Genomic DNA, 16,794 nt, shown 5'->3' on the forward strand with positions numbered 1-16,794 from the left:
AGCCCAGGGGAGAATTCAGACACTGGGATCAGATTGCTGGGCTGGAATCCTGGCTCTGGGACCTGGGCAGCCGACATCATCACCTCTCTGGGCCTCAGTTTCCACATCTGTGACATGAGAATAATAACAGTGCCCACCTCAGAGGGCTGCAAGTCTCAACGAGTTAATGATGCCAGGTACTGAGAGCAGGGCCTGGCACATAACAGGGGCTCATTAATTGGAAGCCATTATTATCATTGAGCCAAGGGACTGTGGAAGGAGGGCGGGGTGGAAGCTATCGGGGAAGGCTCCCAGGAAGAATGGATATCTAGGCCAGAAGCTAAAGGATAAGGGAGAGTTAGCAAGGCGGCAGGGAGTTGGGAGGGGTGGAACGGTGTTATAGGCAGAAGGAACAGCAGCTGTAAAAGCTCAGAGGTGAACTGCTGTGGTGCTTGGGACACCTCGTTCATCCACCCCCTACCAATCTTGGGGGTCACAGGCTATGGCTGAGGTCACGAACTCCATGTCCTCTAGAGGGTCCCGCTGAGCATTAGTGGAAGGCTGCAGACTAGACCCGCTGATCAGGGAGCTCACCCCCGCCTGCTCCCCCAGGGTCTCTAATGACTGCTTCTGTTTTACTAGATTTTTGTGTATTCAAGGGAAGCTTCATGCACTTCCCAGTTACAACACCTAAGACCCCACAGGAGCCTGGGAACAAGAAGAAATCACAGCCCGTGACACCCAGAGAAGTTGAACGATTTGGTCAGAGCCACGCAGCACACACAGGTATTCCTCTTCCACCCTCCTGCTATTCTCCGCAGGCCTGGCTGGGCTGAGGAAGGGAGGGCCCTTCCCCACTGAGTGAGACAGAGGCCATTGTATGTGATGAAACCCAAACCTTGGGGGCCCCCTCTGGGTGGAGGTGGGGTCGGTGGAGGGGAGGGGCTGCAGGGGATGGCCCACTGCCCCCCAACCCCAGGGACCCAGCACATGCTCCCAGCCCCAGCCACATCTGGATTCCAGCTGGCAGCTCCTGAGGCCCAGGGTGCGGGGAAGAAGTTGCTGCAGGAACTTGCCATCAAAGACCAAGAGGAGGTTGGTGGGTGGGGAGACAAAAGGCAGAGGCTGACTGCAGGGCCAGGGCTGCCTCCTACCCCCATTCCCAGCCAAGGGTGCGGTGAGGGGGGCATTGTCCATGAGACCTGTCCCAGTCCTCAACCACCTGCAGGGCAAACAGAGAGGTGAGTGAGTCTCCCATGGCCACAGTAAGTGCAGAGCTGGGCCTGGAACCTGGGTCTGTGTGGCTACAAGTCCAGAGCGGGTGCTCCACCGCTGGGGACGTGAGTTCCAGCCCATTCCTCAGGAGCACTGGTCTTTCCTTTCTTTCCCACATCAATCTGTCCCTTCAGCCTCCAGGGCTGGGCTGATGTGTCTCCCCAGAAAGTTGTCCCCATCCCCATGCAAGAGCCTCTCCCCAGCAGGCTCATTCCCCCCAGTCCCCAAAAACCGGTGAGACTTCAGGCCAGAATAAAGGTTTATTGTGCTGGTGCATTATATCTCAGCACCTGGAGAGCTGTGCAGAGGTTGGGGGAGCCCCCGATGGAGGGATGAGGGAGAGGACCCCCACCAGAGCCTCCCTGAAGCAGGACGGAGCCCAGGCTCCCTGTCGAGGACTGACAAATATTGTGGACACAGGCTGCCAGACAATGTGTGAGCAACGGGGGGTGGCCAGGGCCCCCCTGCTCCAGGCTGGGCGTCAGAAACCCTCCCCCGGCCCCTTGGACTCCCCCAGGGTGGAGGTTCATACAAACACAGGCCCCCAGCTTCTAGGCTGCTTTGGAGGCCAGATAGGAAGAGTTCCATTCATTCACCCCATCCCAGCAGCAGTAGCAGGATGAGCAGCTCACCCCCAGGGAGGGGGTGCTTGGGGAGCTCTTGGGAGGGTTTAAATGCCCTACACCCCACATCCCTAATCCTGGACCAACCAGAAACAGGGGGGCACCTTCAGGAAAATTAAGAGCTGTATTTTCCAGTGGGTGCTGCAGGATTTTACCCTGTAGCTGTTTTAAAAAGCAGTTTGGGCCAGGTGGCTTGTGCCTGTAATCCCAGCACTTTGGGAGGCCGAGGCAGGTGGATCACCTGAAGGTCAGGAGTTCCAGACCAGCCTGGCCAACATGGTGAAGCCCCATCTCTACTAAAAATACAAAAATTAGCCGGGCGTAGTGGTGGGCACCTGTAATCCCAGCTACTGAGGCAGGAGAATCACTTGAACCTGGGAGGTGGAGGTTGCAGTGAGCCAAGATTGCACCACTGCACTCCAACCTGGGTGACAGAGCAAGACTCCGTCTCAAAAAAAAAAAAAAAAAAAAAAAAAAATCTTGTTTCCGAAGAGTGCCTCAGGGAATCTAGTTTGGGAAATGCTCATTTAGGGACCTGTCATGATGTATGCGGGGGTCCTCTCACAGAAGTGTCCTAATTAACCACACCCACTTCTGCTGCTGGAGCTCTAAGCACAGGCAGAATAACACTAAAATATTCAGGATTGAAAGGTCACAAGAGGGGGATCATTTGCAGTTCCAAAATATTGCTTCACGCCAGGCTGCATGTTGCCTTACAAACGCTGGGCATCTCAGCGTCTGTCATCCAAACTCTTCCAAAACTCCCACTTATTCTTTGCTCCCTTGATGGAAAAGCAGTGATGTTTGCCCCAGGAATGACCTGTGACATGATTCCCGGTTGATGTGGCTGATTTAGTGGACTGTTTTTTGTTTTTGTAGAGATGGGGGTCTCGCAATGTTGCCAGGGCTGGTTTTGAACTCCTGGTCTCAAGCGACGTCTGGACTTGGCCTCCCAAAATGCTGGGATTACAGGCATGAGCCTCCGCACCCAGCCTCGAGGGATGTTTTATCCTGGCTGTCACAGGGACACATGCCCTCCCTCACCTTGTCAGGGGAGCTGTGCTTTAGGATATAGCCCTTTGAGGCTGCAGAGGTGAAGGATGATGGCACTTGGTGAGATTCCTCCGGGGGACCAGCATTTCTGCCTGCTGTAGAATCAGCACATGCTGGGATTGGCACCACAAGGTGGCCAAGGAGGGAGTCTCAGGAAGCAGTCAGGGCTGAAGGTGTTTTCATGCCCAGGGAGGTGACCACTTGGGGCCCCGACAGTCAGGGCTGGCAGCCCAGGAGGACTATTAGACACTAGGGTGGACGCTGCTGCAAGCACAGGGACTTTCGGGGGGACCCACTGGTCCCTGGGCTTCCTGGGCTAACAAGAGAGACCCTTCCAGCTCCCCTTGGCCCTCACTGGCCACCTCAGGCACCCCTGAACACGGCTCCTCCTGCGCCTCTGGTGTCTCCACTGGGACCCCATGTCCCTGGACTTCCTGGTCCCCCTCCTGGCTGCCCTTCTCCTCTTCCTCCGCCTCCCTGCCCTCCACCATCCTGGCTCCCTCCCCACCGCCCAGTGCAGCCCTGGTTGGGGACTTGAGGTTCTGGGTGGCGGCCAAGATGTCGGCCTGGAGCTGCCGGGATGAATCCAGGGCTTCCTCGGGCCGGCTGTCGGGGGCTCTGTCGGGGACCTCACTGAAGGCCCGGGGGCCCCCGGCCCGGTCACTCTGGTCCACGTACTTCTTCTTGGGGAAGGACGACGGGTAATAGGCCGAGGCCTTGTGCTTCTGCCGGGTGATGACCGCGGCACAGACGATGAACATCAGCAGAAAGGCCAGGGAGCCCACCACAGCAATCAGCATCACGTACTGGCGGAAGAAGTCCACGATCCCATCCAGGAAGTTGGTAGGGGGTGACGGGCCCCCCAGGCGTGTGGGCTGGGGCCCCAACGATGTGGGGCTGAGGGCCGGGGTCCGGGGTGGCGGGAGGCTCGGGGAGGAGGCCGATGAGCCCTCGGCCTCCCCACTACCTGCCATGTCCTCCAGGAACGCAGACTTCAGGGACACAGAGCGGGTGTCGGTAGCGGGCACAGACCCCAGGAGCAGCAACAGAGCGATGAGGAGGCTGGGGGCTGCCGCCGAAACCATGGTGCCCCCAGGACCTGTGAGACAGGAGGGAGGAGAGAAGTCATGGCGGGACTCGAGAGCGTCAGGATTCAGAAACAGGTTCACCAGCCCCCAGGAGGAACAGGGAGCACGAAACACCTTCCTGCAAGTCCCTTCCATTCCCGGGGCCTGAGCCCCGTTGGTTCAGGTGTAGGGTACAGATGTGCTCCCCCACTTCCCTGGAGGTCCCGGAGGGCAGAGGCTGAATCTTATTCATCTTGGCCTCCTCAGGGTTTGGCCCCATATCTGGTATACAGTAAGTGCTCAATAAACATACCTGGACTGACTTGGCTGAATTAATAATGATAACTTACACTTCCATGGCTTTATGTGTCAGCCACTATTTTAAGTTTCTTACATGGAATTTCTCAATGAATCCTGATCACTGCCCAATGTGGGAGGTTCTATGATTAGGCCCATTTTGCAGATGAAAAAACTGAGGCTGAGAGGGACATGGTGACTTGCCAGGGAAGAGCTGGGTCTGGGCCCGAGCAGAAAGGGAGAAATGATGGCAGGGCGGAGTAAGTGAGAAACCGAGTGAGTGACTGAGGTCGCTGAGTGATACCTCACCCCCTACCCACAACCCTGGGACCCTTCCCTCCAGCCCCCAGCCCCTCTGTGGTCCTGTTCCCCTCAGGGTCTCGTCCCCACGCACTGGGCAGCCAAAGTGGCTCCATGAAGCCACATCCTGGTGGTTCAGGGGCTTTCTCAAACCTTCCCCCAGCCCAGCTCTACCTTATTCTGCAAAAGATTCCTAGCTGGGCGAGCACAGTGGCTCACACCTATATAATCCCAGAACTTTGGGAGGCCGAGGTGGGCAGATCACCTGAGGTCAGGAGTTCGAGACCAGCCTGGCCAACATGGTGAAACCCCATCTCTACTAAAAATACAAAAATCAGCCGGGCATGGCGTCATGCCCCTGTAATCCCACCTACTCAGGAGGTGAGGCAGGAAAATCACTTGAACCCTGGAGGCGGGTACAGTGAGCCAAGATTGCACTACTGCACACTCCAGCATGGGTGAAAGAGTGAGAACCTATCTCAAGAAAAAAAAAAAAGAAAAAACATTAGAGTTTGAAGCCTCCAGGTCTCTGTGCTAGGCAGTGGTCATGGATGCCAGGGGCATGCATGGACAGCCCCCCCTCCGTGGCTGCCCTCACCCCCAGGCTCCAAGCAGGAGCCAGGATGGGCTCCAGGGTGGAGAAGTCCTGGTTCCCGAGACAAAGCTGAGCTGCGGATGCGCCCCACCCCCACTAGATGGAAACCAGATGAGCCGGGGGCCTCCCTGCCCTGATGGAAGGCTGCTCCTGGGTGAACCCCAAGACCCCACCTGGCCCAGACAGCCCAGCTGATGAATTAATTCCTCATAGCCAGAGTTGACAGAGGAGCTGAGTTTCAAAACACTAACTCTCCGAGCCAGTGTGAGCTGCGGGCTCCCAGCTGCTCAGACAAACCCAGGGACAATTCACTGTGCTGTCCTCTGAGAGCCCCTGCCCGGCCCAGCAGAGGGCTCAGGTCCCGGAAGCTGGCTTGGGTCTAGAAGCTCCAACACAGAAGAGCCTTAGGATCGCCTGTCCTGAGGCCTGAGGGGACTGAGGTGGAGAGACAGAGGCCCAGAGAAGGCAAAGGGCAGGCCTAGGGTCACCCAGCAAGTTCCGGGCTGGAGGAAGCCAGGTTCCCAAGGCCTTGGCTGTGGTCACATCTCTAGCACCTGGGCCTCAGAACCTGCTTGGTGAAGCAGAGGACGCTACCTTCCCCACAAGTACCATGAGGATTCTGAAGGTGAGGTAGGAACCAGGGTGGGCCATTTAGGGGTTTGTTCCAGGTCACCTGAGGCTTCTCCGTGACACAGCTTTCATTGAAATTAATTGCATCAGCTGGGTGTGGTGGCTCATGCCTGTAATCCCAGCACTTTGGGAGGCTAAGGTGGGAGGATCACCTGAACTCAGGAGTTCAAGACCAGCCTGGTCAACATGGCAAAATTCTGTCTCTACTACTAAACACCAAAAATTAGCCAGGCATAGTGGCGCACACTTGTGGTCCCAGGTACCGAGGAGGCTGAGGCGGGAGAATCGCCTGAGCCCGGGAAGTTGAGGCTGCAGTGAGCGGAGTTGGCGCTGCACTCCAGCCTGAGTGACAGAGCAAGAACCTGTCTCAGAAAAAAAAAAAAAAAAGAAAACAAAAAACAAAAAAAGAAATTAATTGTGCTGATGTAAATGTGAATAAACTGGCTTAGATGGCAAAAACAATTTAAAAATAATTCCAGGACATAAAAAGAGGCAAAATTGGCCAGGTGTGGCGGCTCGCACTTGTAATCCCAGCACTTTGGGAGGCCGAGGTCGGAGGATTGATTGAGGGCAGGAGTTTGGGCAACATAGTAAGACTCCATCTCTACAAAAAAAATTAAAAATGAGCCAGGCCTGGTGGTATCTGCCTATAGTCCCACCTACTTGGGAGGATCACGTGAGCCCAGGAGTTCAAGACCAGCCTGGGCAACATAAGGAAACCTCCGTCTCTATGAAATACATTAAATTATTTCAATTTTTTATAAAAGAGACAACGCTTCTCAGGGACTCATTTTATTTTATTTTATTTATTTTTTATTTTTTTGAGGCGGAGTCTCGCTCTGTCGCCCAGGCTGGAGTGCAGTGCAGTGGCCAGATCTCAGCTCACTGCAAGCTCCACCTCCCGGGTTCACGCCATTCTCCTGCCTCAGCCTCCGGAGTAGCTGGGACTACAGGCGCCCGCCACCTCGCCCGGCTAGTTTTTTTTTTGTATTTTTTAGTAGAGACGGGGTTTCACCGTGTTAGCCAGGATGGTCTCGATCTCCTGACCTCGTGATCCGCCCGTCTCGGCCTCCCAAAGTGCTGGGATTACAGGCTTGAGCCACCGCGCCCAGCAGGGACTCATTTTAAATGAGCTGGTCGCTGAGCTGGTCGCCCATGCTTTCCTCGCGGGTACTCATCTAAGCCCTCTTCATGCCTTTAATCCTACAGGAGCCCTGAGGCAGCGTCATCATTTCCATTTTACAGATGAGGAAACGGAGGTTCAGAGACAGACAGTTACTTCCCCAAAGACACACAGATGGTGAGTAGCTGAGCTGAGATCTGAACCTTCCTCTGTCTGATCCCAGGAGTTTACACTCACATTCACACACACCACACTCATACACAGCCATACACAGCCATACACACACATGCACACTCACCACAACCATTCACACATGCCACACACTCACACACACACTCCCATATGCATCCCACACATAATCATGCACACGCATGCCACACACTCACATACACACCCATATACACACATGCACAGACTACACATACAATCATACACACACATGAACACACACCACACATAACCATGCACACACATGCCACACACTCACACCCATATACACACATGCACATACTACACACGCAATCATACACACATGCACACACACCCCACACACAACCATGCACACACACCACACATACCCATATACACCCCACACACCACGCACACACATGCCACACACATACACCCCTAAACACACATTCACATACTACACACAATCATACACACACGCACACACCACACACATGCATACACTCCACATACAACCATACACACCACACACACACCTACACAACCACACACACCTGCACACACCACACACTGTGAGCCAGGAGTGGCTCGTTCCCGCTGGTGGACGTCACCTGTCAGAGGCTAAATGAGGAGAGGCCCCCTGCCCCCTCTGGTACCTGTTAGCAAAGCCTCCTACAGACAACCTTGAGCTTTGGGGTCTGTGACCCGCCAGTCACCTCCCTGACTCCCACCCCCAGTCAAGCCCAGGAGACAGCTTTCAGGGCAACAACTACCACTTCTCACTGCAGAGGGCAGCTGGGACCAGTGGTGTCTGGAGACCCACTCCAGTTCTGGCTGGGTCAACGATCCCAGCATCATCGCGTCCAGCTCTGCGGTCACACACACACCCGGCTCCTGTGGGCCTCACTTTCCCCATCCGTAAGTTGGGAAAGGGTGACCACAGGTAGCACCTCTCAGAGCTGTTAGGGACACATGAGACAACTTTCAGGGAGTGCCTGGTGCGGAGGAGCTGAGCCCCGAGGAAAGATGGGGTCAGGGGTAGCTGAATTCCTTCCCTAGCCGAGCTCCAGGTTCAGCCAGCAATTTCCCACCCTGAGCCGACGAATGAGCACCGTTGCCGGATGGGAACATGCGCTCACTGTCTGCTCCGGCCACCGCCCAGGGAAAGACCGACCTTTTCACCCCGTTCAGTGAAACCTCCTCAGCTCTGGCCGCCGAGGAATGCGGAGCCAAACACACACATGCACACACATACACATACACGTGCACACATATACCTACACACACACACATGCAGCACACACACACACACACGAAGTCGGAGGCAGAGGGCAAGAAAGGGGAACACGCAAACTGCCACTGGCTCTTTAAGGCTGAGACCCTGACTCTCAGAGTCCCTTGCACCCCACAACCCCTCCTGGCTTCCAGGGAAAGGTAGGGGCAATGTGTGGAGGACCCGGCCCCACCGGCAGCCAGCAGAGCCTCAAAAAAGATGGCTGTGTGGCCCTGGATGGCCCCTGCCCTCTCTGGGCCTCAGTTTCCCATCTGTGAAATGAAGCACTGTCCTGGACAACTCTGAAGTCATCATTCTGCCTGCCAGGTACCTCCTACCTCCCCACTGGACCCTAATTTTTTCAAGGACTCAGAATCTCGGCCGGGCGCGGTGGCTCAAGCCTGTAATCCCAGCACTTTGGGAGGCCGAGGCGGGCGGATCACGAGGTCAGGAGATCGAGACCATCCTGGCTAACACGGTGAAACCCCGTCTCTACTAAAAATACAAAAAGAAATTAGCCGGGCGTGGTGGCGGGCGCCTGTAGTCCCAGCTACTCCGGAGGCTGAGGCAGGAGAATGGCGTGAACCCGGGAGGCGGAGCTTGCAGTGAGCCGAGATCGCGCCACTGCACTCCAGTCTGGGCGACAGAGCGAGACTCCGTCTCAAAAAAAAAAAAAAAAAAAAAAAAAGGACTCAGAATCTCACAGGCCATTAGGAGCTGGGGTCAGGCCCAATGCTTCTTGCTTCACCCTAGAGGCAACTCAGGTACAGAGACTGGAAACAGCCTGCCCAGGTCACAGCAAGTCAGGGGTGAGCCTGGCAGAGCCCTGGACAGAGAAGCCTGTCTTGGTATATCCCAGAGGAGGTCACTTCCCGGCTATGTGTCCTTGGGCTGAGCATGTCACCTCTCTGAGCCTCAGTTTCCATATCCATACGATGGGGATAAGAGCCACCTCCCTGGATTGCTGTTAGGACAAGATGCCTGGCGCATAGTGGGTGCCAATTAGCAGGTACCACGTGATTGCCCAGGACTCCCTGCCTGGAGACATGTCAGACAGGGCTGGCGGTGTGTAAGTGTGACAAATGCCCTAAGACGGTCCTGAGTATGTGGAGGAGTGCAGATCCACCCCTGAGGCCTGGGGACCCCAAGACTTGAAGGTAGGGGGCCGGGGGCTGCCCCACCCCCACCAAGAGACTGGTGGCCTTTGGGGGAGGGGTGGCCCTTGGAAACCTGGCTTCAATTAGTGGCCTTGTGTGGGGGAGGAGGTTCTGGTTGGAGCGCTGCACAAGCCCCTGACCCCAGGGCCAGCCGAGGACAGGGACCTGGACCCCTGGAGGTCTGGATGGGCACAGCTCCCCTACACACACACACACACACACACAGCAGCAGCAGCAGCATGGACACACAATATAAAGACACACAACATGGGCACACTGACTCACACAGCACCGAGACACCCGACAGCGCTCTCATGGCCCATGCACACAATACACAGAGAACACACACGGACACACAACACATACACATACACAACCCCCTGACACACAGCCGATCCCCGCACACAGGACAATACCGTCCACATCACCCTCACACGGATCCTGGAAGCAACAGCCTGGCGTCCACTTGCAGAGAAGTGGAGCAACACACCCCCTACACCAAGGCCCCAGCTGCACACACACAGCACCCTGGCCCACCCCGGCCCACCGCAGCACCGCACATGGGACTCAGATTCCACCACACTCGTGCATACAACACCAAACACACACTCAAAGCCCACACACACTTAGAGAGGTCCCCCAGAGTGCCCCGACAGTCCCCAGTCCCTAAGCTCCAAGACAGCCCCAGGCTCTCAGGACAGAGGAGGGGACCCCAGGACTCACCAGTTCCTTGGTGCACAGGACTGGGTGCTCCTGCCGAATGGAGCGAGAGTGGGGGGCGCCTGGGCTGGGAGAGACAGTCCGTGCTGGTGCCCGGGGCTGCTCTGGGCTGGCGCCTGCCCGCCCTCCCTCCTCCCGTCCCTCCTCCCGTCCCTCCTCCTTCCTCCCTTCCCGGCTGGGCCGCAGGGCCAGCTTGATTTCATTAAGAGGGTTTGGGGTGGGGACAGGGGGAGGGGAGGGGCTACTCTCGGGCCACACGCAATCCCACCCTCGCTCACACTCCCGCTCTGGGGAAGACCAGATGCGGCACTTCCTCCCTGACCTCGGGTCCCCAGGGCAGGCTGAGACAGACAGACAGACAGACAGACAGACAGACAAGGCTGTCCTGCAGCGCTCCCCCAGACAGCGAGCTGGGATTCTGCCCACCCTGCTCCCCAATACCCTCCAAAGGGGACAAGGTCAGGAAGATTCAGAGGCCTCTGCAAGTGGGAAGGAAAATTCCCCGTCCTTGTGTGGCTCAGGCTTCCAGGCTCAGGGTGCAGCGTGGAAGCTGGGATTAGTTTTAGAGAGAGGCCTGATGGTGGGTCTGAGCCTGAGACAGGGAGCCCAGCTCTGCCCTTCCCTCTCCAGACCTCAGTTTCCCATTTGTAGGGATGGGTGGGAAGCTTTCTGGGCTACCTCTGACTCTGATGTTCTGGGATCTGTGGCCTCACAATGTCCCCAAATGATAGTAGCTTGAATAGGAGTTGGAGCCCCATTTCACAGAGGGGGAGAGTGAGGCAGGGTGAGTTCTAATGGTTCAAGCAGGGTCCTGAGATGACTTGGAACCAGGACGTCTGGCTGACCTGAGGAGTCCTGTGGATTAGCAGCCCCTTGCATTAATTAATTCATTCATTCATTCCTGCATTCATCCAGAAGTGCTCAAGGAACGCCTGTAGCAGGCCACACACTGTGCTAAACAGGTTCCAGAGGTGAATCAGGCACAGCCCAGCCTTGGGGAGCTCACAGACTCCCAGGGAGAAGGACACAGAGGTAAATTACTTTTTTAGCAAACAGAAAGGGGTCAGGTCAAGGGCTCAGAGAACCCCAAGACAGAGAGATCGATCACCCAAGGGAAAGAGGCAGGAAGCCATCCTGGAGGGTATGCCTGTGAATGAGTAGAAGCGGGCAAAGCAGGCCCCGGAAAGGCATTCTGCATGGAAGGACTGGCGTGGGTTAAGGTGCGGTGGCTGGGAATGCCACCACACACAAGCCACTGCAATTAGATTAGGCTGGAGCATGGACCAAAGAGAGGATCACATAGTAAGGGTCGGAGACATTGACAGGAGCTGGGCTGAAGTCTCGGAAGGTCATCCAGGAGGCAGCAGGGAGCCAGTGAGGGTCTGGAACAGGGGAGTGCATGAAGGATGACTGTGTGCACTGTGAGTAGGAACCAAACCTAGATTGTCATTGTTCCCTGCAATGGTCCCAGCAGCCCTCACTCACCCCCAGAAAACTGGCACAGTCATTTGCTTGGGAAATAAAATTAGAGACTTTCCCATCTTCTCTGGAATTCACCCCAAACCCTGCATCTTAGAGGGAACAGGGGACCATCCACCAATAAACGCGCACACACACACTCACGCACACACACGTACCCGGGGCAGGGAACAGGGGACCATCCACCAATAAACACACACACACATTCACGCACACACATGTCGCCGGGGCAAGTGGCCACCCACAGACATGTTGTAGCGGCCGCACCCACTTTAAGGTGGCCAGGGGTGTTCCAGGCCTACTTGACCTATCTTAGACCAGACATGGGGTGGGCAGGGGCAGCCAAGCCTCCCCCAGGGCCCACCAGCAGGGGAAGAAGACCTTACCCAACATTTTGAGGGCTGCAGTCTGGGGACCCTGGGATGTCGAGGAGCAGGGACACAACCAACCCAAATACAGCCTGCTCCCTGCACAGGTGGCCCCGGAGGCCCAGCCTGAGGGAGCCTCTCGTTGTCCCCTTCCCCTCATTCTGTGCCTCTCCCTCCTAGGCAGAGCATCCCCCTGAGGGAGGGGTGGTAAGGGTCGGAGACATTGGCAGGAGCTGGGCTAAAGTCTTGGAAGGTCACCTAGGAGGCAATAGAGAGTCAGTGAGGGTTCGGAGGGTTCATTCTGGGATCTGTGGCCTCACAATGCCCCCAATGATAGTAGCTTGAATAGGAGTTGGAGCCCCATTTCACAGAGGGGGAAAGTGAGGCAGGTGAGTTCTAATGGTTCAGGCAGGATTCTGAGGTGAGTCAGTGGCAGGCCCTGGAACCAGGATGCCTGGTTGACCTAAGGAGTCCCACGGATTAGCAGCCCCTTGCATGCATGCATTCATTCATTCATTCATCCATCCAGCAAGAGGCAGACAGACCCACTTCAAATCCTGCCTCCACCATGTCCTGCCCCACATGGAGCCTCTGTTTCCTCCTCTGTAAAAATGGAGATGGAGACTCCCTACTATTCGGAAGCTGGCGAGGGAAGGCAGAGGAGCTAGGGAGCATGCACATGCTCGGCGATGTCAAAAGCACAGGCCAAGGCCAAGGGTATGAGTTCTCTGTTGCTGCTGTAACAAATGACCACAGATTAGAGGCCAGAAGCCACTCACATTCGTGGTCTTACAATTCTTATGGTCGAGTCCCAAACAGGCCTCGTGAAGCTAAAAATCAAAGTGTCAACAGGGCTCGCGTTCATTCTGGAGTCTTTGAGGGAGAATCTGTTTCTTTACCTTTTCAAGATTCTAGAAGCTGCTGGCATTCCTTGGGTCTTAGGCTTCTTCCTCCACCTTCCTGGCCAGTCTCTCTTCTGGTTCCCTTTCCCACGATGAAGGCCCCTAGTGATGACATTGGCCCCACCCTGATGATCCAGGATAATCTCCCTACGAGCCTTAATTTTGTGGGGAAAGGAAAGAAAGATCAGACTGTTACTGTGCCTATATAGAAAGAAGTAGACATAAGAGACTCCATTTTGTTCTGTATTTGAGATGCTGTTAATCTGTGACCCTACCCCCAACCTTGTCCTTGCAAGAGACATGTGCTGTGGTGACTCAAGGTTTAATGGATTTTGGGCTGTGCAGGATGTGCCTTTGTCAAACAAGTGCCTGAAGGCAGCTTGCTGGTTAAAAGTCATCACCATTCTCTTAATCTCAAGTACCCAGGGACATGTACACTGTCAAAGGTCGCAGGGACCTCTGCCTAGGAAAGCCAGGTATTGTCCAAGGTTTCTCCCCATGTGATAGTCTGAAATATGGCCTCATGGGAAGGGAAAGACCTGATCATCCCCCAGCCTGACACCCATGAAGGGTCTGTGCTGAGGAGGACTAGTACAAGAGGAAAGAAGGCCTTTTGCCGGTTGTTGGCAGTTGAGATAGAGAAAAGCATCTGTCTCCTGCCGGTCCCTGGTCCCTGGGCAATGGAACATCTCGGTGTAAAACCCGATTGTGTGCTCTGTTTACTGAGATAGGAGAAAACCGCCTTACGGCAAAAGGTGGGACTTGCTGGCGCAATGCTGCTAAAAGGTTATGGAGATGTTTGCGTATGCATATCAAGGTACAGCATTTTCCTTTAAACTTATTCATGTCACAGAGATCTTTATTCATATGTCTTCCTGCTGATTTTCTCCCTACAATGATCCTATTATCCTGCCACGCCCTTATCTTTAAGATGGTAAAGATAATTATCAATAAATACTAGGGAACTCAGAGACCAGTGCCGGCATGGGTCCTCTGTATGTTGAGCGCCGGTCCACTGGGCCCACTTTTTCTTTCTCTATACTTTGTCTCTGTGTCTCATTTCTTTTCTCAAGTTTCTCGTTCCACCTAACGAGAAACGCCCACAGGTGTGGAGGGGCAGGCCACCCCTTCAAATTTAACCACATCTGCAAATCCCTATTGCCAAATAAGGTGTGACACGCTCAGCTGGGTGCAGTGGCTCACACCTATAACCCTAGCTACTCAGGAGGCTGAGTAGGAGACTTAGTTGAGGCTAGGAGTTCAAGACCAGCCTGGACAATCTAGTGAGACCCTGTCTCTAAAAATTTTTTTTACATTACCTGGGTGTGGCACATCCCTATGGTCCCAGCTACTCAGGAGGCTGAGGGGGGAGTATTGCTTGAGCCCAGCAGTTCAAGGCTGCAGTGTGAGCTATGATCGTGACACTGCACTCCAGCCTGGGTGACAGAGCACAACCTCAAATCCAAAAAAAAAAAGGTAACATACTCCCAGGTTCCAGGGATTAGGCTATGGGCATCCTTATGGGGAGGGGCATTATTCTGACTGCCACCCCACGTTGAATATTATATTACTGGCTCCCTATACGGCTGGAATCATCCACCCGCAAAGCACTGGGTTTTCCCCCCCAGCACCGTGCCTCAAACACAGCAGGCCCTTTATGTCTTGTGGGGAACTGAATGAATGCAGGAAGCCCATTTGGTGAACACAGAAACTGAGGTTCGTGGTGGTGCGACCTGCCCAGAATCAGTTAGCGTGTTGGGAGGTCCGAGCCCTCTTCTTCTGCCCCAGCGCCCGTGTCAGAAAATCTGGAAATGGGACCACCCCCATCCCAAGGGGCCCGTTCCCCAAAATAGGGCCCCTACTCCCTCTGTCCTGTTGAAGTGCTTTACCACCATGTCAACACACCACACATCACACACCACACATCACACACCACACACACACACACACACACACACACACACACACACACACACACACACACACAGGCTGTCCTTAAACTGAGCATCCCTACCCACAATCTGAGGACAGAACAATGACAATGTCAGTCACTGATCAGAGGCAATAAAGGAGCCCAGAGTCCCAGCCCTAGCTCAGGCAAAAACTATGGGCAACGGAGCAAATCACTGCCTTTCTCTGGGCCGCAGCTAAATGTGGGGTTAGACTAGATGCTTGGCACAAGCCTGCCAGCACTAAGACTCCAATGCTCTAGTACACTGATTTCATTCATTCTACAAATATTTCTTTTTTTATGTCAATATATTTTAATATTTCTTTTTTTTTTTTTTTTGAGACAAGGTCTCACTCTGCCACCCAGGCTGCAGTGCAGTGGTGCAATCACAGCTTACTGCGGCCTCAACCTCCTAGGCTCAGGCAATCCTCCCATCTCAGCTTCCCAAGTAGCTAGGATTACAGGCATGAGCCACTGCACCAGCCAATGTATTTTTAAATTTCTAAAAAAAATTATTTATGGACACATGGCCGGGCGTGGTGGCTCACGCCTGTAATCCCAACACTCTGGGAGGCCGAGCCGGATGGATCACGAGGTCAGGAGATCGAGACCATTCTGGCTAACACAGTGAAACCCCGTCTCTACTAAAAAAAAAATACAAAAAATTAGCCAGGTATGATGGTGGGCGCCTGTAGTCCCAGCTACTCAGGAGGCTGAGGCGGGAGAATGGCGTGAACCCGGGAGGCGGAGCTTGCAGTGAGCAGAGATCGCGCCACTGCACTCCAGCCTGGGTGACTGAGTGAGACTCCATCTCAAAAAAAAAAATTTAAAAATGTAAAAAAATTTGTGGACACATAATAGTTGTACACATGTATACAAATATTTATTTTGACCTTGATTGCACATAGGCCAAGGATAGGCCCTGGGAGGCAGCGATGGACAAACAGAGGCACCGAGTTTACAGAGTAGCAGAAAAACTTGCAATGAGCAAGTAAACAAACAAATGAATATCTAACTGCAAAGTGGGCTAAGAGTTGGAAGCGGTAGTTCAGGGCCCAAAAGAGCACTTGTCTGGGAGGCTAGTCTGGCCCTGAGCCTCATAGGGGCCTCCATGAAGAGGTAACAGTAGAGCTGCTCTTGAAGATGAGAAGGAGGCATTTAGAAAGGCAAGGATGCAAGAGGGTGCCCAGTCACCATCAGCGCATGCAAAGGCCCTGAGGTGGGCGGCAGTGCAGCACCTTCCAGGCAGCTCTTGAAGACTACTGTCATTGCAAGAGTCCAGGAGCCAGGTCTTCAGGCACCAGTAGCTTGGCCTGTTTTGTGAACTGCCATAACTTTGCATCCAGGACAGTGCCTGGAACACCGTGGATGCTCCATAAATGCTTGTTGACTGAGTGAATGACTGCTCTGACCTCCACGCTTGCATTTTCTTTTTTTTTTTTTTAATTATACTTTAAGTTCTAGGGGACATGTTCACAACATGCAGGTTTGTTACATATGTATACCAACACCCCATGTTCTCACTCATAGGTGGGAACTGAACAAAGAGAAGGAACACTTGGACACAGGATGGGGAACATCACACACGCTTGCATTTTCAGGTTTACACCAAATAGCGCTCTGAGGGTTCGCTCCAGCGGCTCCTCGTTCATCCCAAGAGACTCACATTCCACGTTCTCTAGTTCAGAGGGCCTGTTGTGGGGCCCGGCCAGGAGGCTCCTGTGGACTGCGCTACCACGGTTCCCAGAGGCGCAGGCAGGCCTGTGGCATGGAGCAGGCTGTGCCGCTCACTTGTAGCCTGTAATTTCAGAGG

At 54.4% G+C, this 16,794-nt stretch overlaps 1 protein-coding gene across 1 annotated transcript; it reads right to left on the reverse strand.

The window, feature by feature from the left end:
• Window positions 1–1,500: 1,500 nt before the first annotated feature.
• Window positions 1,501–10,392, reverse strand: TMEM119 (transmembrane protein 119). The gene is made up of 2 exons (XM_005572149.5): window positions 10,285–10,392; window positions 1,501–4,029 (listed from the first exon to the last, which is right to left on the reverse strand). The coding sequence occupies exon 2, from the start codon at window positions 4,013–4,015 to the stop codon at window positions 3,173–3,175; it is 843 nt and encodes a 280-aa protein (XP_005572206.3). The 5' UTR covers window positions 4,016–4,029; window positions 10,285–10,392; the 3' UTR covers window positions 1,501–3,172.
• Window positions 10,393–16,794: the final 6,402 nt, after the last annotated feature.

The sequence above is a fragment of the Macaca fascicularis genome, chromosome 11, assembly GCF_037993035.2.
Source record: "Macaca fascicularis isolate 582-1 chromosome 11, T2T-MFA8v1.1".
Lineage (NCBI taxonomy): Eukaryota > Metazoa > Chordata > Mammalia > Primates > Cercopithecidae > Macaca > Macaca fascicularis.